Source organism: Ambystoma mexicanum, chromosome 1p (genome assembly GCF_040938575.1).
Source record: "Ambystoma mexicanum isolate Mex_15411 chromosome 1p, UKY_AmexF1_1, whole genome shotgun sequence".
Classification (NCBI taxonomy): domain Eukaryota; kingdom Metazoa; phylum Chordata; class Amphibia; order Caudata; family Ambystomatidae; genus Ambystoma; species Ambystoma mexicanum.
Genome location: NC_090921.1, coordinates 292,756,109 through 292,782,102, shown reverse-complemented (window position 1 = coordinate 292,782,102; position 25,994 = coordinate 292,756,109). Strand labels below are relative to the sequence as shown.

General features: G+C 49.5%; 1 protein-coding gene across 1 annotated transcript; it reads left to right on the top strand.

Moving 5' to 3' along the window:
* Window positions 1–1,582: 1,582 nt before the first annotated feature.
* MIDN (midnolin) lies at window positions 1,583–25,454 on the top strand. Its single transcript, XM_069647177.1, has 8 exons — window positions 1,583–1,946; window positions 2,382–2,604; window positions 3,198–3,285; window positions 3,472–3,534; window positions 10,095–10,472; window positions 10,879–11,020; window positions 11,291–11,566; window positions 23,742–25,454. The coding sequence occupies exons 2-8, from the start codon at window positions 2,390–2,392 to the stop codon at window positions 23,996–23,998; spliced, it is 1,419 nt and encodes a 472-aa protein (XP_069503278.1). The 5' UTR covers window positions 1,583–1,946; window positions 2,382–2,389; the 3' UTR covers window positions 23,999–25,454.
* The last annotated feature ends 540 nt before the right edge of the window (window positions 25,455–25,994 follow it).

Genomic DNA, 25,994 nt, shown 5'->3' with positions numbered 1-25,994 from the left:
TCAGAGCCCAAGACTCTTTTTGGATCTTCCGCAAACAGCTAAAACCACACCTCTTTGCACAACACCCACACAACGAACACACGTCACTGTGGAATCCATAGACTAGCCCACGGTGCTCAACACACCCCACCACTCTCCCAAGCATCTGCTACTGTTATAGGATTCCAATGTAAAAGCCGCCTGAACTGTAAAAATTAATTATGTAAATGAATGTACGTATGTAACCTTTTTCAACTTTTGTTAATTTTTCTATGTAAGCAAGCGCACAGATGCCTGAGGGCTTGGCGCGCTATACAAGCAACAAAATTAAAATAAAAAAATAAAATAAATATAGTGCATGGAGCCCTTGGGGGTTTGTGCGATCTACAAATGTAAACATAAATAAATAATTACTAGGGTACACACATCATACATGCAATGGCAAAAGAGGTGGCCGAGACAGAGAATTCATGGATTGGGTGATCCCATGTCTCGTGTCCTTTCTCCTTTACTCCCTACAACACATTTACAACCCCTTCAACACCAAGTATGCTGCCCACCCCAACACAAAACCAATACCTAGTGTTCAAATGTTTCTGATGCAGTAACATGAAGCACACGCTTTAGCTAAAGGGCATTTTATTGGAATTTCCTTTTTTCTTTGTAATGCTTTTAGATTTTATTATGTTTTTTGTTGTTTTGTAAAGGTTTGAATAAACCAAATAAAAATGAAAAATAATAATAATAAAGGGCGTTTTATTGGAATTTCCTTTTTTTCTGTAATGTTTTTAGATTTTATTATGTTTTTTGTTGTTTTGTAAAGGTTTGAATAAACCAAATACAAATGAAAAATAATAATAAAGGGTATTTTTTGAAAAAAAATGTCTTGGTAGGATTATAAACCAACCTGACAAATGCGAACACCCACGCGTTAAGGAAAATTATTACGATTATCACTTTTTATTGACCTCCCTCCTGAACCGAACACTTCAAGTGTCAAAACGTCCCTTCCCCCGAGGAAGCGAAATGAAACGCTCAAGGGTGTATTCTTTGCCTGCAGTATACTTAATGCTGACAGCTTTTACCTGTGGTTTAATTTTCGAACATGTTTTGATAGTCTGCGAATTTTGCCTGTGTGTTTTGTGATATTCTCTCGCCCGCCTCTTTCCTTATCCCTCCCCACTTCTCTTTCTCCCACCTCCTCGTTCATCCCTACGTCCCTCGTTCCGCAGGCTCTGCTTCCTCTCCCCCCTTTTCCCTCGCACAGCTGCAGCTCTTTGTTGTAAAGCATCATATATTATGAATGGTGAATGCTGAGGGAAGGGGCGGGCATCAGGGAACCCGTGAGGGTCAGCGATTTCAGTGCTTCCCAGCGGACACGCCCCGCTGGGTCTTCTGGCCAATAATGAGGCAGATTTTCCGGTTATGCTGTCTACAGGCGGGAGTTAGGCAGCCGGCGGCCACGTGGGGCGGGACTAGAAACAGCGACTATTGGCTGAAGGATACGTGTGCGGAGATCCAACTGCCATTGGCTAGAGTGTAGTTGTGGCTGGGCGGGATCGGGCTACTATTGGTTGAATTGCGGGTTAGACACGCCCTTTGAGGGGGAGCCTCGAACGGACGAGGACACAATGTAACTTTTAGTTAGGTTCAGCCGCAAGGACTAAGAGAAGCCGGGAGGATCGGGAGCTGCACCGGGAAGATCCCTCCCTTTCCCCCCCAGGAAGAAACCCAACGAACACGGCTCACCCGGAAAAGGGTGCTTTACTGCTTGGAACACTTGTTTCTACCGTCGGAAACGGTCAGCAGCTGGAGGAATAACACGGGACGGATTCTCTGAAGGCTAGAGATACTACCGAAAGCGGCAACTCGCCTGACCCTCGTAAAAGAGGACCCCCAGCCGGCAGCCAGCCGCTATAAGGACCTGGGGCGCTCCTCTACCCCCTCCAGGAATACATCATCGCGAGGTAAGACCCCTTCGCCATATGTATTTTCTATAGGAGGCGACCTTCCAGGCAGAATGACCCCTGCCTCAGAAGAAGTTCCCTCGAGTCCCTCATCCACCAGCTGGCTTGCATCAGACGAAAGTCCTCCAGGGTCCCGCGGGTGGCACCTCGTTCACCTTGAGGGCAGCGAATAATGGGTCACAGTGTAGCTCAGCACCCCTGCCCCCACACAACCTCAATCTCTGGCACCCTCTCTCCCAGCCGTATACCCTTTTCTCCCCTGACCCCCCCCCCCACCCCCCCGCATTACTTTTTTTGTGTTTGTCTTTGTGTCCCTGGTTGAAAATACTCGCCCGTATACATATTATTCTTAATGCGGAACAGACCACCGCCGTCAGCACAGTCTGCAGTGGTCTCCCCTTTTGCACCCTCTCAACGGATGTATCTCTCTGCCAGGTTACCGCATGGACCCCCGGAGCTGCAGCCCTCGCCGGGCGCCTTGTGATCCGCCCCACGCAGCGCCCGCCGCTGCCCCCATGCAGCTCTCTGTACAGAGCACCACTGGGACCCGCTACGAGCTGAGTGTCCCGGCCGAGGAGACCGTGGAGGGACTGGAGAGGAGGCTGGCACAACGACTCCGGGTACCCCGGGAGAGACTGAGCCTGCTGCACAGGGAACGGTGAGCCACTTGCGGGTGGGTGTCTGCGGGGAGGGGGGGTCGTCGATGGGTGACCCCAGGCAGACACGGCGGTGTGGTATTTCGGAGCCGTCGTTTTGACCGGGAGCCATGTCTCTTTTTTGAGACGCTGGGGGAAGGGGCACATGCAGCGTTCTTTGTTTGAAGCTTGGTCTTCTGTGAGCATTGTTCTGCGACGCGACTCTCCCCCGCGCAAGTTCTCTAGGGGGAGTTGGTTGGGGGGTAACAGTATTGCCCCCATGTGTACTCGGTGGGGTGGGGGGGTTTTGTGCAGTTGTGCATGGAGGCCCTGGGCTGCCTTCTCACTTGGGTTGGCGTGTGCGGGCCCACCCTGCAGTTGCTCTTTATCTCTCGTTTTCTTTTGTTCAGGGTTTAGCACCCGCTTGGCACAGCAAGGGTTAAGTGGTAAAATGAGCGTTTCTGTATATCGGGGTCGGTAAAGCTTGCCCATACCTGTGGAATGCTAAAAGTAATATCGATTACACCCCCGGGGGGGGGATACGTGTATGGCCAATACCCCCGCTACCCTTGGCCGGGTCCGAACCTCTTTGACGCCCCTCCCTTTTCCTCCACAGGCGCCTGAGCTCGGGAAGGCTTCAGGATTCGGGGGTGACGGACGGCAGCAAGCTCACCCTGGTGCCGACCGTGGAGGCGGGTCTGATGGTGAGTGGTGCTACTCGGCGGCAGGTATTATCGCGGGGCTGGGGGAGGGGTCGGGTACTAGGGAGGGCTGAGTTGGCAGTCTACGTGTCTGAACGGTTGGGGGAGGGGAGGCTGGTTTAGGGGCAGAATTGTGTGTTGTGCAGCATCTAACCACCCCCCACCCACACTTTTTTTCTTCTCTGCCAGTCACAAGCGTCCAGACCGGAACAGTCGGTGATCCAGGCCCTGGAAAGCTTGACGGAAACTCAGGTAAGGCTGTTTGCGCGCCCGTGGGAGAGGCTTACGTGCTAGAAGGGTTGTTTTGTCATGTCCAGTCTCTATTCGCGGTCACTGGAGGTCAGCTTAGGTGCCGCAGTGTATTGGGGTAGAAGTTCAGATATCGAAATAATGTGTTTTGAGGAGGGGGGGGTGGACCTGGACCATACATAACCCTAATGTTATTACCCGACTTGTTGGTTTAGAATTGTTCAAATGAACATTGACCGATTTTAAAGGGTCACAATTGACTGATATATATGGGATTTGCGGGGCTTCCTCCCATATGTTAAGATTGACCTTCACAATTCGGTCAATTGTAATTCGAGCAATTCGTATAAAACCTTCAAAAAGTGACCCACAGTTGCAAATGGATATTCCCTTTAGCATGGGGTTTTGTTTGGATGAAATGTGAGGTGATTTGTGGATTTTTAATGTATTCAGCAACACTGGTCAGAACTACTAGTAGCAAAGTGAAATAGCTCCTCAACTGGGCCACATTGGCCAACAGAGTGGCCCACTTTGACAAAAAACTGGCCCACACCAGCGTTTTTGGTTCGTCCATATGCATATTGCCTTATATGACAGTCCGAAAATGGTGAGGGCTACATACACACCCAGGCTGGCGGAAGACTCTCTAGGTATCCGTACATCATGTTTTAGCTCCTCTGTGCCGTTTGTATAGTAGCTCGTCGTGGTTTTCTCTTTAGTCATGGCAGCTGCCCAGAGCATGTTCCAGTTATGCCAATGCAGGCATGCTATGTGTGGTGTCACTATTATTCACAAGTGATTGCCGTTTCTGTGCACTCTTTGCTGTGGACCAGTAGGACTGAAACATGTGCAACCTTGACGGTCAAGATATTCTGCTGTGCAGCCCTGGGGGCTGTGCTTCACCTCTGGAGATATACAGGTGGCAGTCCCTGTTGGGGTCTCGGTCAATTCCGCAATGACACATGGTGGGGCTAAAATGGACGGCAGCTGCGTGGAGCACCCCCTAGTGGCGACATTGTTGTTCTGCCTTCCATCGCGCCCCCCACCCCCCAGCTAAACAGGATTTGAGAAAAGCCAGTGTCAGTCAGCGAGTTGGAATTCATTTGGGTTTAGTGCCATATTTGGAAGGGGGCCGCCAGTGTTCCCCTTCGCCGTTTACGAGTTTTGACTGGAGTTCCTGTTCGCTGCTCTACGGTCGGGAATGCCAGGCCTGTACCATTGCGGAGACCATCTACGAGACTAACCCAGACCGTTTAATAAAAAAAGATACGTCGCTAAGGGCAGAGCGGAAATGGTGCAAGGGGCAATAGGATACGTGGAACTTAATTGCAGGGTGCTTTCGACCCACTCGCACCTTCCCCGTGGACAGACCATGGCTGATCTGCACGCCTCCAGACGTATTGATTATTACGATCGAAAAACAAAATCACTTGAAACAAAGCTACTGTTTTACAACAAAGGGTCTTACAAATATAAGCCTGGACCCGTTCCATGCATTGCTGTGCATGTGCTCAGGTGGGGGGGGTGCCGTTACTCCCTTTGTTGATTCCCGCCTGTGGCAGGCGACCCCTACGCCTCCCCTCTCTCCCCCAGCACCGGTGGAGGCGCTCGCGTAATGACTGTTTCTATATCCGTTCCCACGCCCGCCTGGCTATGGCGGCGGCATGCAAATCACTTCTGAGAATTAGACGGCCTAGAAGCGTCACGGAGGGGGGGGGGGGCTGCTGTATTCCTGGTTTCGAGATGTGCTTCAAATCTCTTGCAAACTAGCTCACCCGTTTGTGTGCCTCTTAACATTTAAAAAAAAAAAACGTCCAGTCCCGCGAGAGCTGCACTTGGGGATGGGGAGGCATCTGGTCTCGCGGTCATGCAATTTCCACGCGTCTATGGATCACACCATGGGAGGTGCGCCCGCCCAAGAACCCCCACCCGTGGGAATTACGTGCCTAAGCAGCTGGGTGTGCTGTGCCGCCCCATGGAGGGGCAGCGCCTGACACGGACGTAGCTGCCATTTATACCAGACGACCCCTCGGCACTGCATGTGTCGGCGACAATGGGCCGTGTATGCGGTGTATCCCGGCCGACGCCCGCCATTTTGGCGAGGCGCCCCCCGAGGAGGAGCCCTCATCTCGATACTCGTGCGCTTAGGTTCTCCCCTCGGCGACGGTAGCGCCCTCTTCTGCGGGTTGGGGCACCACAGGCGGCGCCCCGGAGCTGCCAGCCTGGCGCGCGGTGACTCAGTCAGTTCCGAGAAACGCCGGCACAGGCTATCAGGGGAGGGGGGCGGCGGCCTCGGCTTCCTTCCTGCTCGAGGTCCCGCCCACTGCCTGCTGCTCCGGGAATCTGCTGCAAGGGGCGCTCAGCTGGCCCTGCGTCTGCAATGTGCTCATTTAGTCGGTTCCCTTTACTATTGCACGAGGGGGTGTCTGTCTTGTTGTACGGCGCACATTAACCCCTTAACTGTCAGTCACATTGATGCCGTGTGTGTGTGCGCGCGCGCAATGGCCAGCTTATGCTTGTCCGTTTCTCTTGTATTTGGGGTGGTCCCTTATCTAGCTCCTAATAAAGAAGCAATGTTGGTGGTCATGACCACCTCCCAACTTAAGGGCTGCCAGGAACCGGGCAAATTCACCAGGGTTGAAACTGCTACTCTTCAATCTGGGGAGGGACTGTCCTTCCTGCTGGAAGGAGGATTTATGCAAGACTAGCCTTGGGATTCCATGTTGCGAGGGATCCTGATATAGCAATTGCTGTAACCTGGAAGGGTGGGGCTAGATGTCCCTACAGTACATGCTTTGACTTCTTCGCATTTCCAAGTATTGCCCATAACTTAATTTCTAAGTGCAATGTTCAGGCCAAGTAGTGAGTGGTGCTCTTGGTGATGAATGGGGGGCGCTGTGAGCATGAAGGGCTTGCATTCTGTGACTGGCTGCTAGCTTGCTACTCCATTTCTGATGGTGTGGCAGACGGCTGTTTTTTTTTTTTTTTTGTTGCTGTACAGTGAAATTAAAATCTGCTGATTCCCTGATCTCATACCATGCAGGCGCCCTTCCCCATGGCAACCCGCCTCTAATACTATGGCTTAAGGGGAAAAGTAAGGCTGCAATAGTGAGGTGGGCTTTGTTCTCTGGTGGTGGTGCCTGATGTTGTCGCCGCCTCTCTGGAGCAGCCGAGAGTGGGACAGCAAATTGTCAAACTGTACCACGAAAACAATGCCGCCGTCCTTCCATTGGATTGGAGGGCTGACTGAATGTAGATCTCACACCACTGTTGTATGTGTATATGCCCGCCTTTAAGTGTGTGGCGATTGATGGTTACATGATGTGTGCATGATTTCACGGACATGCTATTCACACTAACCAGTGGAGACCTGCGCACCCCCATTGCACGGATTCTTGAGCCGATACCTCCAGCCCCCCCCCCCCCTTTTTTTTTTATCCCGGAGCCGTCGACATAGTACTTGTTTCCATTGAGTATGTAAGAGGTTCACTGTACCCACTTGACGCAAACCCCCTTAGCCTTCATTGTACCTGGTGTTATCCCCCGCACCGTCTGTGTGGCCTCGAGCCGAGCTTCCTCGATCTCGGCTTGCGGGGGCGGCTACAGTCGTGACACGTTGGGGAGGGGGGAGAATCCAGTGTGGCTGATGGGAGAGGTTCGTGATGCTGAAATCCTAAGGCATCTGTTCGTGGAAGGGGGAGGGGTTATGAGCCCAGCTCAGAGCTTTTCCTTTAGGAAGCCGGGGGCGCGTTAGGCGGGCGCTTGTTGGGACTGACTGCTCTGGGGTATTGTGTGGGAGGAGTCCTTTGTCTTGATCTGGGGCGGTGTACTTAGCCCAAGTGCTGGAGTATTGGGGTGTGGGCAAGGGAGCTGGATCTAGAGCGAATCCTGTTATTTCGTCCACGGAAGGGTCCCAGAGGATTTACAGGGGGCATGGAGCGTTAAGGGGGGGAAGGAGCGGGCAGCAGTGTGTTCGCCTTCGTGTTGAGGAGATCAGAGTGTCGGTACGTTCTAGGTTCCCCAGCCAATTTTAAAAAATGGGCATTACGTTCTACTGGGGGTACAGCCGCCCCACCCCCACCGCGCATATATTCCTGTGCAGTGGTAAGTCTTGTTGCAGCGAATCTGCTCTGCCTCAGTAGGTTTTCCCGACTCCAAGGCCCGTTCTTTCCCAGCATGCTAGTGTAGGTTTATTTTTATTATCTTTAGTTGGCATGTTTCAAAAATTACTGCAGTTGGAATTTTGAACAATGTTACCGACCGTGTATTGTTTGACTATTTGCAACCTTTCCCCGTGGGCTGCTTTTGCTTTTATCTACACGGATTGGACAAAATGAACCTTGTCTTAAATATTCTTTCCACCCCTCTTCTCTGTCCTTGATTCAACCTCTTAGGCCCGTCCATGCATGTTCTCACTGCTTCCACCCCCCAATCCCCCCCCACCGTCTCCATCGTATTTGCTCTGCTAAATCGGCAACCCCTGACTACTATCATTTTTGGCAGCAACCCATTCCCCCACTCCTTTTGTAACCGACACCAGTCCTATCTGCTACCACACACAGGGCACACCACAGCTCAAGATGCCAACTCCTACTTGCACCACGTCCCCCGATTCCATGCCTAGATCGCATGCAATGGATTTGAAGATGCATTAGTGAGGGAGGGGGCTCTGCCAGCCTAGCCTGTACGTCCTTGTGCACTGTTCTTATGTAAATGGTGTCCTTGCTGATCTCCAATGGGTCGTATTGGGGCTGAACGGGCCGGCCTAGTCTCCAGCAATCGGGCATCATTGCATATGGGGACGTGGCTTCTAAAATAATGCTCCTGATTTTATAGTATTTATTTTTCCAGACCGGTTCATCTCTCTCCTTGCATTTTACAAATGTTTCTTTCCCGGCTGTCTGAAATGGAGTTCTGGAAAGTAGGCGCAAATGTTTCTTCTGCAGTGCCAAAGCAGTGCTTAGTCGCTATATGGTGAAATGGGAGATGCAGGAGTCTAGTAGGCGGAAAGGTGCACCAGGGGGGTCGGAGAGTGTGGGAGGGTGTATTTTTGATCTCTGGCAACCCAAGAACATGCCTTGTTTTTCTCTGCACTTTCTCTAAAGCCATGGCTCGAGACTCCTTGACACTGGTTACAGTGGTGTAGTAGGGGGCGGGACGGTTTGGCCCAGTCCTGGCACAGTGAACTGTGACTGAACTTCTGTGCGAGAATCTTGAGGGCTAATGTAGGCCATAGACTCTAAAGAAAAGCTTACTAATCACTTTGGTGGCCCCCTGAGCGGCATAATCTGTTGTGCTTTTCACTGGTGTGAGCAGCAGCGGAGCTCCTGTGTGGGTGCACCATAACTCTGGTGTCTTGGTCCATGTAGAAATACATGGATCCACACACTTGGTCCATTGGGCTCTGTGTTGTAGGTTTGTCACACTGAACACAGGGCTTTCTCAGCGCTAGTCGTGTAAATCACGTGATGATAGGGCAATGCAGAAGGGAGGTAGTGGGGAGATAGACCTTGCACTCACTTTCTATTGCTGTAGGCCTATTGGGACAGCAGTGCTGGAATTCATCACTCTGTGTAGGGGACGTGCAGCTCTGGACTAGAAACATTTCATGAAGTGCCGCGGTGTTTCCACCCCCGGAACGGATCGACATATCCGTGCAAAGGCCACTTCTCGGGCCAACTGTGCAGAACCCCGGAAGAGGGGTCGAGAGCAGAATTGATGTTGTCCCATCTCTTCGATACTAGCACCAAGAGTGGTGGTTCTGTTCTAATGCTTTTGCTATCCTTCCCCAGGCAGCTACATTTTCTATTTTTTTTTATTGTTGTATGATTAGTTTACATAAAACCTTATACAACATAAAGTACATTCCAAACAAGTAAAAAAAATACATTTCATTTTATGAGCAGAACATTTTTAACACTTTTATCAACTTTTAAAATCGTTCCCAGAGATAAGTTTCTATTTCGAATTGTAGCCGGGTTGCTCCAAGTGGCCATGCCTGGGTTGCTCCAAGTCGCCATGCCTGGGTTGCTCCAAGTCGCCATGCCTGAATCTAATACCCCTGCGATACCGAAGCACACGCAAAGCCAGGTGGCATCTCTTGAAGGTTGTTTTGGTGGGAAGACTAGGGTGCGTTGCTTGGAGCCTTGGCAGGCCAGTCTGCATACATTTGCTTGGCATCGGGTTTCATGGAGGCTGTCCATGTCTGGGAGTCTGCCCATTCACACTTCACCAGCATCCCTCAAAGTTACTTGAGATCTGGGCCATCGAGTTTTGAAAACTAACCGGAACCAGAACCTGCTTTAGAAGCAAAACTGGGGGGTGGGAAAACTAGCCTGAACACTGGGCTTGGGCTGGTGTTCGCGGGAGGGGGTGGAGGAGGTGCTGCTACACAAGTTGAATAATGCATTTGGTAACCTGAGGCTTGGCTGCTCGCAGGTGCCTCTAATAACTAGCTGATGTATTGGCAATTGCACCGAGGGTTCCCTGCCTGGGCTGTGGGGTGCTTGCTTTGTGCACTGGTGTTCCAGCATTCTTCTCACTGCCCTTTCTCACGTTTGCAGGTGAACGACTTCCTGTCTGGCCGGTCTCCTCTAACCCTCGCTCTACGTGTTGGCGATCACATGATGTTTGTGCAGCTTCAGCTCGCGGCCCAGCAGAATGGTGGCGTGCACCGGCACGTGCTGAGCGGCAGCAGCACCAGCAGGGGCGAGAGTGGCGGAGTTGCGTCTGCCGCCCACTACCGAACGTTGCACACCGGCTCCAGCTTTGTCCGTGTCCCTGGAGCCCCGTGCCAGCACACCGCCTCTCCAGCCACGCCAGGCACACCGTTGCACTGCACCACCGCGAACACCGCCCCGATCACTGCGGGCATTTTCCGATCTCATGGCACCACCACAAAGACTGCAAAGACCAACAGTGGCGCCACTCCATGCCCAGAGGTGAGCGGCGGACCATCGTGCATAATCGGGCCAGTATTTGCAGCTGCGCTCATGACTGCTTCGAATATGTCCACTTGCAATGTGCCACTCCACTGTCGGGTCCTGTACTGCCAAGCATTCGTGTCCCCTGGTGGGGCCCCGGACTCCTTCCATCACGGGGGGGGGGGGTGATAGTCGGCCTGCACCCACTTGAGGCTCCATACTGTGTTTATGTTCTGCACCGCCGCCCCCTCCTCCTTACTCGCCTTCATTCATCCCTGTGGTGCCCTCCCTGACCCTGCATGGTGCCACATGGCGGGTGAAATGGGAGTGCGTTTAGTTTTGTGATGGATGCAATGGTCTTGGCAGAGGCTTCCCGTTGCTGACACTAGTGATTTACCTTTAACACTTTGATTTCTCCGCACAGGTGGGTCACAGCTCCAGGAGTAGCGGCACGAAAAGTTCGGGCACCAGCAGCACCCCAGCCAGCAGTCGATCTAGAAAGCCTGGTGCCATCATTGAGAGCTTTGTGAACCACGCGCCTGGAGTCTTCTCGGGCACCTTCTCTGGTACGGATTTGTTTATGCAGCAGGAATCCGGGTTTGGGGGGGGGGGTGGAGAGCAGTTCTAGGGCCTGAGAAGGTAATTATGGCTCTGGTTGGGTGCCATGCTTTTTGGGTAAGATGTGGGGTCTAACCATAGGGTGTCCTGATGGTGAATGTGGTGGGAAGACGTTGACGGCATGTACCTGTGGTAGCGCACACATTGATAACTGCCCTTGGTTATGAGTCGTCCTAGAGGAGAACTGTTCTCACTCAATTTCTCTTCCTTATTTCCAGGCACTTTACACCCCAACTGTCAGGACAGCGCTGGCCGGCCCCGGCGGGACATTGGCACCATTTTGCAGATCCTGAATGACCTCCTCAGTGCCACACGGCACTACCAGGGCATGCCCCAGTCCTTGACTCAACTGCGATGCCAAACGCAGTGCACTGCCTCTCCAGACATTTCCTCAGACCACAACACCAAAACTACCTCTGCAAAATCCGCAACGACGCAGCCGCTGCATTCGGTGGTCCAGTGCCAGAGCCAAATCCGCTTGTGCAAGCCTGTGGGTGAGTCACGCTGAGGGCTACCTTCCCTGAACTCCTTGTGCAGCCTGTGTGGTGTCCTTAGTCATTCTAGGCTTGTGTCGAGAACCGGTGACCATGCACAGCCAGCTGGCATCCCTTAACCCGGGACAGAGGCGAATACCGTTGGTCTACTGGGGTTGGAGCAACTCAATGGTTGGTGGTTGGGAGTCCGACTAATCAGTTCTGATTAACCGTTTATAATACTTAATTTCTCCTATCGAATACTGGCTGCTTGCGAAGCACAGCCAGAGCTCTGCTACGACGGAGACATGCAGGTTTGGGTAAACTTTTCCATGCGTATACTTTTAAACAAAGGTATACATTGGGGTCTGGGAGGCACAGCAAAACTGTTCAATGCAAGGATTGTACCTGCGACTCTACTTAGCACTGGGAGTCTCTGCACGAAAGAATGGGATTGTCTTACCTTGGATCTGTTGAGGGAGGGGCCCTTTCTGGTGCAGAAGAAGTGAAGCCTCTGTGTGCTCAAACGACACTCCACCGGTTAACTTGCCTCTTTAAGGGGGATGGAGGGAGAAGTCCCCCTTTATTGCTAGCTGTCATCTTGCCACTCTAAAGTAGTGCCACTTTGGCTGTATACACCCAGGAGTTAAGGGCTGGTGCACTCACTGTGCTAAGCTTTGAGTGCAAGTATGGTTGTTCCCTGGTTGGATGGTACAATGGCGCATCTCTCATTGCAATTACTCCCTCGTGACTCCCTAGGGTCTGTACCATTGATTGGTGGTGGCTCTACTTCCCGAACCACCCCACCTTATTCCCAGGCTTGTGTATTCTGCATCCAACCCCAACTAGGTCTAGAAACATTTGAGCCAAAACAATTCACTTTGGATATCCGGAAAACCAAAACAATTCACTTTGGATATCCGGCAAACCACTGGTGTATTTCATAGAATATCTAGCGTGGGGCTTGGTCATTGCCTTACAAGAAGTAAGCACATGTCTGAATGGTTCCCAGAGCGCTTGTCTTCACACAAGCGGCACAGGTGACTAGGCCTCCCTAACCCTTCACGAGTGAAGGAAGTTTATTCCATCTCCTTAGCATGAACATGTCTCAAAGCTAGTCAAGGAAATTGCTAGATGTACTTTCGAGGTCTACAATATGATCACTTTGATACAATGAACTAGGTCATGGTTTGGCACCCACTCTGGAATGTATCTTCCTAGAACGCCCATTTCCTCATCCCACTTCGGGCCCCATTCAGTGCCTTAAATTGTGACGGGACTTGCATGACTTATTCCCAGTTTCCTCTCTTGGTATTGCTAGCACACAGAGCACATAATTTTATGAACCTGTACTTTATAAACGAATCTTAATCTGCGCAGCCAAGGAACTCCAACTGAGTTCAAGTCTCGCTGCTTGTATGGGACAAACTCAGTATCCGGCCAAAAATGGAGCCTTTTAGTATTCGCCCATCCATCACACTCCGTGGGAACATATACTGGCAACCAGTTTTTGCTAGAGTGAGATGAGGCCGCCTATGCTATATCCAGTATCACTGGTGAGATTCTTCATGGAGAGCATGGTGGCCGTCGCTTTGGCGTGCTGCTTTTTCAGCAATGGCAACTCTCTAACTCTGTTGTACCCCAGTTAACAATATCTCATGTTGATAAATCTGTCCCCCCTTTTTTTTTTTTACAGATCTGAACCTCATAAATGTGGACTTGGGCCTATTACCTCCGTTTGCTCATGCATACTCCATTATAGTTTGGGCACGTCTAGAGATTCCTATATACCATTTGAGGGGTGTGGGTGACAGGGGTTCATGTTAGTTAGATTTGAGCACGGCTCTCACCCTGACCCGGTTTGTTGTCTGGCTTCCCATGCCTTCCTCTCTGGGGATTGTCAATATAAGGTTTGTAGTGTCTGGACTTGTCCACAAACCATGCCGCTGTTGCTTTTATAACCCACTGGGAAATTAAATTCTGGTATCGGCATACAGTTAAGCTGTTCAGCAGAATAGCCAGTAGTGCACGTATTATATCTGCAACTTCACAAAACTTGATGACCAAATGGTGCAAACTATGTTGGTTCCGGAAAACCGGATACATCTCTTCACCGCAACATTCCTCCAGACAGCCCTATCCAGTCCTGTTTCGTTTTATAATTTTAGCTTTTTCCCCTTTCTAAATCTAGGACATTCTAGCAGAGTAGCAAAACCACTGTAAGCGGCTAAATATTTTGAGGAATGAAGCTTTTTCCCCCCATTATGTAGGCATATTTAAACCAAGCACACGTTCCTAGAATCCCACGGGCTGGTACTCTGTTGGTACAGGAAGGTTGGTTCTCCCACTGTGGTTTAGGGCTGAATAGCAAAAGCTGTAGCCTGCAACCCCAATGTGCAGGTTTGACTCTGCGATTTACCCCGTTTCCTTCTGGCAACTTTAAGCACACATGCATTGGCTGTCCTAGTGCCAGACGATGGTGCAATGGGCCGAATGACTGGATTTGTGCTCCTGACGCCAGAATTACTGCATCTGGCTGGTTTCTGGTTTCTTCAATTTGAGCAACTGCACAGATGAAAGCAACGGCAGATTGGCCAACTGGCCGGCACTGGTGCTAACTGCAGCATGAATCTTTAACTTGTGCCAGCAACACATTCCCTTTTTGTACAAGCGCTGCATTGGGCAATTGCCCATTCATGACTACCAGCACCACAAACATGTACTTGAAACCGTGGCTAAGTACTTCGCAATTTGTAAGCAGTGGTGCGAGGCCAGTGATGAAGCACCGTTGGACCTCGGAGGAGTTGGCCAATGACACTCGGAGCAAAAGCTGCACAGGATTCGAAGGAGTGTCAATCGGGAGCTTGGATGAATCTAGCAGATAATGCAATCATATATTTTATTTATAGTGCGTTCGAGGAGCGACGAGGGTTTGTGAACCGATGTCCCTGCCACCAGCCCATTTGTATTGAGTTTTGGCGCACTGTGTGGGACGTTTTATATTCGGCCGTCCATTTAGATCCTTTACTCTAGCGTCTGCCAAACGGGGTGGGGGCTGGGATCACATATCTCCCCAGTTGCTGACTTTGGAAACCGTTCCAAATGTGGCCATGTGGTTTAGTATAGGGCAAACCCACTCCCCGTGCTTCCTTTAGCTGACACAATTAAGAGTGCTTTAGAAATGTGCACACAACACTGCACCAAAGGGACTGGCGAGAAGGGTCTATCGCACTTAGTAACCAGAAGGTGTGGCTAAGGATTGTGGGCGTTATTTTGGTGCAGCCATTACCATTCTCTGCTGCTTCCAAGCACTATTTGTCAACCCATCTGATCCAACCAATGATCTGTGTATGGCGTTAGCACTTCAATCATTGCCAGGTGTAATTGCTGGGTGTTGGTATCCAACACCAGTCCCAGTATATTAACCTGGTGCAGTCTCTGCTTTCCAAGGAGTGAGCCAGTTTGATAGTTTGCAAATTGAGCACTTCTTCTGATGTGCAAAGCGAGATTCCAACCCCTGCGTGACTGGCTTGGGTTTAGATCGAAAGTGGAAGGAATAGTGAGGTAGATGCGATATTCGGACTCTGCAACCTTTTGGCTCTCCAGCTGTTTTACTACAGCTGCAGCCAGCACAGTGCATGGCAAGGGATCATGGGAGTAATGTTCCAAAACCCTGTGCTATATCAATCTCGGATTAAGAATCCTGACTATGCTGGGGCATCTTAAAAATGACCAACTGAGGGCCCCAGTTTATTTCTAGGAAATCCCACATTTCACACTCAACTAAACGCAATGAAGTGCATGGTGAGCAAGGAGAGAAAAGAGCGTCTGGTATCAAGCGCCAACTCGCTAATATCTCTATGCCCAAGGGTACGGCAGGATCCAATCTCCCTGTCCTGTGGGTCCCGTATGTGATAGGTCCCAGATAACAGAAAACGTTCTAAATGCAAATTACTAGGCTTCTATAACCTCCATGTTTTAAACTTGTTGTCTTGCCTTTATCGCTCACCAGGTGCAAGGAATGCAAAGCCCGTTATTCAATACTGCTAGCTTGATGGGCTACCTGTTTTTCCCCCTCCTTTTTGGAGGTTGTCCGGGTTTGATACCCTGATGTAGTAATGTATTTTTGCCTCAAATTGGAACTGGGTCATGTGTGACTCTTTTGGCACAATATGGTGGTCTCTTTGCACGGTTGCTACAATTTGCAGTGGGCATGCATCTAGATCTGCTTTTGGCTGGCAATCTACTATGGTGGTTACACGGTTCAAATGTATCCCAGTTTGATGTGTCTGGTTGTGTAACACCAAAGTATGCCAGTATGTGTGGTTTAAATTATTAGTATGGTCCCAGTTTGTGAAATCTGACAATCCTAGCATAGCCCGAATGTACACAATTTCAGTGAATTGTAGTTGGGGCATTTCACCAGTATTGGATTTTTCATAGCTTCACATGCTGTTTATACATGTTCTGTTGTCCCGCTGGTAATCCTGTGTAGCATTAAGGCAGGTTACATTTACATTGGAAACAGTCACTTTAGTGTTCCCTTTATAGTACATTTGGGTCATAGTGCCCCACACCCAATAGGCAAAGACTACCTTGGCTCAACCCTTGGAAGGCCACCTTCAACACTCGAATGGGTGGTAAGAAGAAATCTGTTGTCTTAGAGTCATCCTTCATTCGTTCTAAACTGTTTTTCCAGAAGGCCTCGGAACTCTTTCCTATGGTTGTTTTTACATCTCAGATCCATTGCTGGCTGTATCATTGTCAACTCGTCTGTTACTCTTTCTCAAACCAGACCCTCCGGGACCTTTATAGAAGGTTGGCGACTTGGCTTGACAAGGGCACTGTGGCCTCTGCTCGGAGCCATGCTGGAGCGGAAGCTCCCCTCTCCCCCCACCCTCCCAAGAGGTCGAGGTCCTACGTGAAGGCTTCTTGTGGGAAGAGGGTGAGGAGGGAACATGCCGCCCACGCTAAATCTGTCCAGTTTCGCAGTTCATGTACCCAAGCCACCAGGAGTCCGTGAAGGTCTCGGTAACTGCTTTGTTGACTGTCTCATCTGACACCGCCTTTTGGCCATGAAGTTGACGATTTCGCTCTTTGATGGAACAGACTTGCTGCGATTCGTTGCCAGTCTACGTCCACCACTCAGTTGTTTGTCTGGTCAGCGATGAAAAATCACCAACTTAGACCTCGAAGGAGGGGTGTTTTCAGATGACGAAGAAGGGGATGTCCTTTCATCATTGGCTCACACAACGTTAGGTGCTTATCAGTCAGGACTGGGTTATGCCCAAGCAAAATGTATTGGCACAAAAGAGGGCATATCACCCATATATTCAAAGTGGAGGGGCATGTATAATACTCCTTGGTGATGTTGTACTGAAAGAGTCTCCACCAGGGAGATGTACAAAGGAACCTTATGTCTGCACGGAATCAGTTCCTCACTTGAGTGTACATGCATATCAACTAATGGTGACCAGCAGAGGGGAATACAGAAAGGACCGAGAAGTTTCTATCTGGCTTACGTCTCGATCACTTTCCGAGTCAGTGCTGGTGGGTCGCTTATCTAAAAGTGGATAGAATAAGGAGGTAAAGAGAAATGCTTAAATTAACTTCTTATCCAAATCAAAAATGTAGACTATGATGTTTGTTCTTTATTTTATGACCATAACAGTGTGCACGGCTATGGCAAGTGTGGCCCCAGGGAGGGCTGATGTTGGTTATGTGTAACTAAGAGCTAGAAATATGACACATTAAAAACAGGGCAGTAACCCCCACATATATTTTGGCGATGATTACTTTGTTAGCCTATACCATGTCTGAGTGTGCCATGATAAAAAGGAGGGAAAAGCCCTCTATAGAGCAAAGAGAATTTTATGAAGACTCGGCAAACTAAGGACAGATCCGTATGTTGGAGGATCTCCCTGGTGCTGAAGACAGAACGGCAGTATCTGTCCACTGTCTACCTGTGTTCTTTGTACTTCTCCCTAGGGGGAACACTTTCAGTACAACACATCACTGATGAGTATTATATATGCACCTCCATTTTAAATCTATGGGTGATATCAATGGTACCTACCTGCTCAGCCTCTGCCAATAACCACTCCGCCATGCAACCATCAGGTTTTGTTCCTGCTCCGGCTTCTCCTCCGCACATACCGCTAGTCAACCGAAGGAAACGTTTTTTTGTCGCTGGGTTTTTGTCACTGGGTATCTTGCAGCAGGGTACTCTTGGTCCACCACCTCCATGAGAGCTGCTTGCGGCCCCAGCTCCTCCTAGATGTGCGCCCTCTTGTTCTTGCGAGGATGGCGCGCCTCTGGGTGGAGCCTCTACTCCTACTAGAACAACCGAGTGTGGCTTTGTTCCTGCAGATGGTGCACTAGATCCACCCGATGAGACTGGCATTTTTCATTCTCTCATGACCAAGGCTACTAGAATGTTTGTTCTGATACTTGAGCAGATTAAGGAAGGCCTCCTGTATCCACGCCGGGAGCAGGTACGAAGGACTCTCTACCCCTGCGCTACATTACATCTGGGAAGATGGCTGCACGATCAAGACACAAATTACCGGTTTGAGAAGAAATGGAGCCCCAAAGCCTGCCAGCCCAACCCATGTCTCTGCTGCCTGCTAACATTCTGACAACCTTTCTTCACTAGGTACCGTTCTGCCTGATAAAGAATGGACTGCTGGATGCTTTGCTGCCAATTCCTTGGTCATTCTGTCATGCTGTGCTAGAACTGTGGTACAAGCTGGACCCCATCGTGGATTTCTTGCTGGATGACTGGGATTCTTTTAAACTTCTTTGTGCGGCTGAAGTCGCTATGTCCGTTGCAGTGGACATTCTTCTGGCAAATGGGGAAACAGAGTGGAGCCGCATAGACTGGGATGGTTGAAGGGTATCAACTTCTGGCCGTAAGTGCAAGGTAAGGTCATGGATATTCCTTTTGATGACGAGGATCTCTTCAGTAAAAAAGTCGATTCTGCAGGCCATCAAGATGGACACAAACTGCATGTTAGTAAGAAAGAACTGCTGGCATTGTTGCCTTTCAGAAAGTCATGGTTTTCAATATGCAAAAGGGACTTCAGTCTTGCCGGTCTTTTTGTTTCAACTCTTATCCTTCCGGATACTCCTGCAGGAACAAGTCCCAGTCGTATCAGTTCAATGTGCCCCTCTTCGGCTTCAAGTCCACCTTGAGGGTTTTCTTTGAATGCCTGGAGCTCTGTGGCGTCGCACTCGGGGTGCGGGAGGTTGGGGGACAGAGAGAACCCTAGACAATCCGCACAGGTTATGGTGTGATGTATGGCCGGTCAATTACAGCAAGTTCTGCTTCACTCTTTCCCAGCGGATGCTGTTCCTGTGAACGCAACTAACGAGATTTCTTTTCTGCATGGCTACCCCGTTGGTCGACAGGATCATGGCCATTCTAGCAAAGGCCAACTTGTTCTCGCTGAAGCAAATGGCGTCAGTCTGCTCGTTTAAATCTCTCCGGGGTTATTTCTCCCATCCCCCTTGATACAGCGCTGCAGGCTTCGGATGAGACCTCTACAAGAATCTTTGGAAGCAAGTCTTGTGCAACAGGGACACTTAACCTCCAATTCCCCCTCCACGCAACCGTTTTGGTGGTGGATGCTGCCAACCATGTCAAGGGTGCACCAGTCCACCCCCTCCTACATGCCAGATCAGTCGCCACTGACTTCATTGGAGGGTGGGGAGCGCACACTGGCAACTATCATGCTGGAGGTCTATAATATCTGCCAAATTATGACAACCTTCTGGTGCGGGGGTCTATGCGGGGCTTTGAAGTCCTTTCATCTTCACCTCCAGGGGAAGGTGGTTTGGGTGTTCAGGGTCAATATCGCCACAATGTTCTAGCTGTTTGTCAACTCGTGTTTTCTTTTTGTTGTACACGGTGCCCTGGTATCACTTGTACTTAATGTTTACACCCTAAGCTTTGAATCCGCCAGAATGGCCATTGAAAAGAACTGCAGCATGGATTTCATAATAGAACATGGGTGTGGGAACCCTACTGTAGAAGGCTAACGGCCCTGCCCTTGCCTCCAGCGACATTGCTTCCTCTCCTCCCTTTTTAAACAAAATGCCCAAGGAAGGGCATCCATGGATGGAAGCCAAAGTGCTTAAAAGCAACAAGTTCATCCCTGTCTCTAACCCCATCCTCCCACCCCTTTGCCTTGTCATATCCTGGCGTTTGGGTCAACTGGTCTTGTCCATCCGTATCTGTCTGAAGAGAGAGAAAAGCATATTAAGTTACTCCCGTGCCCCTCCTCACAAGTTCCCCCTGTTCCCCTCCTCACAGAAGGCCTGTTGCGTCCTTGTGGGAGGTAATACCCACAGGCACACGGAGCTGCTTGCGGGTACGCATACCATACGCCAGTGCTCTGTAGGCAACTCTGGCTCGAAGCACAGCCTTTAGCATTACCTGAAGGTGTGCTGCAACTCCGCCACCGGTTTATGATTTGGCGTGAGATATTGCAGTCACTTGTATAGTGCTTAGAAATGTGGGCATGTTGTAGCAGTAGATATGAGGAAGCGTGTTGGCAGCGGAGACGTGTTTGGATGTTCAGCGTAACTACTATAGCTAAAGGAAAGCAACCTGGTGACAGGCGTCCATTCAATTACCCGGAGTAAGATCGAGATGGACACCAAATGACTGCTCATACGGTTTCATATCAAAAACCATAGCAGCTTGCAGCGGTCTTGCCATCGAATCTCTGAATGTGTGCCACCTCCTGGGTGAAGCAATCATCCCACCTCCTTAGTTGTGATGGCATCTTTTGCTGTGGGTGGTGTGGGAGCAATCTCCAGTCTATAGATTTGCTGTATCATGGGTTTTGCCTTCCCTGCTACTGATGCTGCACCTGAAGGGCCCTGATCTTATCAAGCATGACTCCAAGGAAACTAGGTGTTAGAAGGGTATGTGGGATAGAGCCATTGGAACTGAGGGTAATCTCAGAATACAGCACTGCAAGGGGTTGGGGGGGGGGGGGGTGGGAGACCCATATAGTAGTGCCAAGAGCGAAAAGATGATTTGAAGGGGGGGTGGGGTAGGATGGTCACGGTATGGCTCTTTATGAGGCTGTGGCTTGCTGCTGATATTACTTTCATTATTTTTAGTCCTACTCGTCACCAAACAATTCTTCTCTAGTGGGAACAATTTACTAAGCTTGACTTGTCACTCTGGAATATCTCCTCCTACCTTCTGAATTCTCAGTTAACCTTTCACTCTGGTCATGGTTAAGTAGTAAGTACTGACAAGAGGAAGGGTTGGACTAGGAGGCACTTTACTGGTTGGTAATTCATTCCCATGTCCCTATTCTTCGTCACAATACCAAAAGTAAGTACCAGAGATGGACAAAGCCAGTGAAGAACCTGGTATGTGGTACACATCATTTCACCTTTGTGGTGCCTCTGAATATAACCCTCAGCGGGGTGCCCATGCTTATGTTTGTACTCAACACATGAGAGATGGGGCATCCTTTGTACTCAACACATGAGAGATGAGGCATCCTTTGTTCACCCAGATGGCTGCCCTTCAAATGCAAACTATGGAATCTCCATGGCATCTTCCACACGGCTTGTAGCCCAGCCCTGCATTATAGCTGGAAGAGGCACGCCAGGGAGAATGCTGAACCTACCCCCTTGGGGATGTTCGCTGATGGTTTAGAAGTCATGTACAGGTTGTCTGACTTTTCTGGGTAGGTCAGAAATGCCCACCTCCTGTCCCGCTGATGCCAAAGCCTGGAAGGCTGTGGGCGTCCAGACATTCTATTAGCAATGAAACTTTGACATGACCGTAGGAAGAAAATGGGGCTCCTGTTTTAGATTTATAGTGCCTTGCCACACCGTAGGGAAGGGGAGACCTATTTAACTCTTGCCTCAAAGATGTTATGGCTACTTGGAAAACCATCTGTGGCCAAACCTCAGATGGGCTCAAAGCAAGATTACTGCAACTCCGTCTTCTTTAGCACCCTTGTCCGAGCCAGAGGATTGGAAAGGGCAACCCCTTTACAGTTGGCTTACTCAAACCTCTTCTGTTAAGCCTACCCAAGGATCCCGAAAGACCTAAAGGCTGTCTACTACAGTTAAGGACACCTACCCCCTTTAACTCTTGTATTACATTGGAGAGGCCACAGGAGAGGTCTGTTTTTTTTTTTTTTTAAATGGATTTATTTCTAGTTCCCTCTGACTACCTCCTTTGAGAGACCATAGTTATGCAGGATCTGCCTCCCCATTACTACACATCTCCCCTAGTCTCCATATCCTGGATAGAGGCACCACTGACCTCTCTGTACAAGGTAACGGCTTTCGTCTCCTACTGAAGGGCATAGTGGGGTCACTGGGATACTTCCAATCTGACTTTCGGAAAGGCATACATGGGATGCAATGAGGTTCCAGCCTCCCTGTCCCCATTTTTCCAAGCACATCCAGGTTCTAGGATGAACTTGTTGCATTCTCCTGTGATGCAAAGAGTTCCAAGGAGGTAGTGGTGGGGGATTGTGTACATCTCATTAAAAACCCATGGGTGCAAAACTTCTGAACAAATCTGTTGACCCCTTTTTGTGGACTCTGTATGCAGTACCTCTCTACCCAACCACCAAGTTGGAATGCCAGAGTAGCCTGGTGCAAACATCTTGAACCTCTTTGCCTGTTAATACAGAATATGGCTGATAATTTGTTCTCACGGTGTCCACTTGTCCGTGCACCAGTACACTGATTCATGGCAGAGCTCTGTTACGTCACCGAACGCTCCCGATTATAGGAGTTCTGCGTCAGTTCCTGTTCAGTTCTCCTGATGGCAAGCTTGATGCAGGGTTGTCGACCCGATCATCTGTATGAAGTGGTCGGCAAACTCCTGAGGCCACCATTATATGACTCTCTTCAAGGTTTGCACACCTGTTTCGCAGTCTCCAACACCTTAGAATGTGAGCTTAGCAACATTTTATTTGTTAATAAAAATCATCAAAAGGAAAGCGATGCATTTTTTTCCGCAATCTTACAGAATTTACCATTGATAACAAAGTGGAGGAAATGGGTCATTTTACAATGGGGTGAGGGCATGTGATTGGGATTTTGCAGATGAAGGTGGAAACAAACAAGGGACGAGGACAGAATGACATGCGAACGGGATAGTGGGAAAAGTGCTGAATTAAGGATGGAGAGGTGACGGAAATGTGCTATAGGGTTGTCCATGAGAGATGGGTAGAGTGGAAAATGGGGCAATGCAGTAGCGTAGAGTGCTAGGACCCAGGTCCCTCAGAAAGGAGAGCTTTGAGGTTGGATTTAATACTGGTAGAGTTGGGAGTAGTACATGGAGGAAGCAGAAGATCATTCCAAAGTAGTGGAGAGAGGGAGTGGAAATGAGGGAGCATATTATACACAATGTTGGATCGGGAACACATTGCATCGTTGTTACAAGCTGGGTCCAGAGTGTGATTGAAGTCCCAGATAATACAAAACTGGAGCCAAGTCAATGCGGCTCCCACATCAAACGAGTCACCACCCTTAAATTAGGGGCGTGGGTATTGCCAAAGGGTCGTGGAGTCTTCACGAAGCATATCTCGGTGAATACAAGGTGCCCCTCATGCTGATGTAGCATGTAGCACCACAGAAATAGCTGATGTAAGATTGCCAGCCCTCTAGACTTGGTAGTAAAAGGGCGCAGGTAGGTTTCTTGCAACTTCACCTCCACTATAAGTATCTCAAATAGATGCAAGCTAGTCCCGACAAGTCTCTAAACATTCAAAAAGATTAACTGTATTCTGTGTGCCGTGCTGTAATATGCATGTGCCCATATATGTCGGGCCGTGCCTTTTGAGGACATTGACCAAGAAAGGAGACATTGGTACCAGAAAAGGAGAGGGGTAGATGTCTCCTAGACATTTCTCGAGATGCTAGATTTCGTATATACCACCAGAGCAGAAGAGAGACTGGACCATGATTCCTGTAAAAGAGATGGAGACCTCACAACTAAGAACTGAGGTAAAGGACGTTGGGCGGGCAGGGAGGGGTAGACCGTGTCTAGGTGAACAGCCAACTCATTTACATATTCTGTGCCGAGAGTGTTGCTAGTTTTCAGTAATAAGCAAGCGTGAGGACCCCTTGCATGTTCTCCCTGTCTTATTTGTTTTGGATGCCCGTTTTCTCTGGTATTGTAACACTGTCTTGCCTTTCTCCTCAGGTGATCGCACGAGGCAAACCGAGAACCGGGCTACACGCTGCAAGGTGGAGAGGTTGCAACTGCTCATGCAGCAGAAGCGTATGCGCAGGAAGGCACGCCGTGATGCACGTGCGCCCTACCACTGGCTGCCTAATCGTAAAATTGCTCGTGCCAACAGTCACGGCAGTGTGTCCAGCGAAGGCAGCCTGGACTTGGAGGACATGCTGTGGAAACCTGAGGTGGCAGCTGACCTGGCGTCGGAATTTGTGATGGCGTAGGGTAATGGAACCTTCTCTCGCGTGACAGACAGTTTGTGGAGTCTACAGAGGACCTGTGTAAGACTCGTGGCCTTCAAGGACCAGGAGCCGCGGCGGAGGGTAGGCCCTGCCCAATGGACACTGCTGGCATCTCTTGGATCTGAATTCACTCCTTGAGGCAATGGCCGCTGGATAGGCCCTTGGTTTTTGTGTTTATATTTTTGGGGTATTCAGGACTGAATTACATGGACCAGACTTAAGGACGGTAAACGAAGAAAAACCGATTGATTTTTTTATTGGTTGAAATAAAATCTCAATGTGGACTCGAATGGAAACGTGGCTGCCTTGCAAGTACTCTGGAAGATGGGAATAGGTCGTACACGGGAGTGGCGTCCCGTTACTTCGGCGGTCAGTGTTATCAGTGAAGTAGGGTGTTGCTTCCTCTTTGACCAGACTTTGGGGCTGAGTGGGGCGGGGGTGAAGACCATGTTAGTGCACACTGTCAAAGGACTGACGCTCACCGACCGCCCTGTCTTCTCCCCAGCTCTACTATGTAGCATTAAAGTTTTATTTTCCCTGGTGTGGTGGGAAGTGTAGTTGCCTTGATCTATGGTGGCTGCTGATACTGTGGCAAGTGGCTGGTGCCATGGTAGGTAGCTTATTCAACGATCAAACGGGGTGCATTTCCAGCCAGTGTTCTGTTTGGGTGGGGGTGGCTTGGTTCTCGGGTCTATTGTCCGCCTATGATTTTAATTTTGTAAAACTCCCTTATGTCTATTCCCTACCACCATGTCACGGGTATCAATTGGTGTTTCTCTGTGTTTTAGGGCACCGCCTCATCTCCTGCCCCCTTGCAATCCCTCCCCTATCACCTATGCGATGCTATGTTGAGTGCACAGGCCGCTTTCAGAATTTCACTAGCCCCAGGAATGAGTGCCTCACAGGGCCAACTCAGTCCAGTACATTTATTTATGATACCCTTGCCTCCACGGGTGCAGTCGGAACTGGTTCTTCAACTTTTAATACGCTGAACATTTTTTTTTTTTTTTTAGCTGTGAATTACCATATCGGAACATTTCGCCATAGGGCCGGTCACTATTGTTTTCCTCCAGTGTTTGGGCCAGTTCAAGTATATCTGCCCGTCTCTAAATACCTCTTTGGTACCGGCTTCCTATGCACTGAAAGAAAGGTCTGACAATGTTGGAGGCTGGGGTAGTGGGGAGGTAAACCTTTTTTATTTACCCCTATACCGTTTTATGTTTTGGGGTACTTATTGTACATCCTGAGGCTTCCAGGCACCATCTCCACCCCTCCAGTCTCCTGTATTGATCCTATGTTGCTGTGTATTGTGATGTCTGAGTTTTGTGTGTTGGGTTTGTGGTCTTGTCCTTTGTTGGGGATGATGGGCGGGATCGGAGATCGAGATGCAGTGTTGACACCCAACAGACAATAAAGGTTTGAGGACTTGTGCATCCTACACTGGCTGCTGTTGATCATTCTGAATGTTTTACTGTGTGGGTTGGCGGGCGGGTCAGTGTCCATGTTCGTTAGGTAGAACTTACGGATACTCGTAGCTGTTGCTAACCAGGCTCTCCTAGGCTAGTAGCAGGAGCTAAATTGCTCCTAGCTGCCCTCAATTTTGAATCCTTTCCCTCAATCGAGCGCGCCACACCAATATACCGGCTTAAATAATTAAATCTAGCCCTGTCCGCAAATATTATCATACCACATAGATCCCTCCCTCATTGGCAATAGGAGATCTAAGAACCAGGCTGGTGTATGGAAAAAAAAAATATATATATGCAACATTTAATATTTACACAATCAAGACGCCGCCTCACTCTGTTGCCCAAAAGCTCTTCTTTCCTGAAAATTCACTTTTCACACACATTGCGAACACCAGTTGGTTTAGGGTAACACAGATCAGACTCTTGAACCACGCATGTACAGTTTGCCCTCTTTGGTTATTTCCACTTTGATTACATAGAAACGGATGTCCATAAAATTCGACTACTCT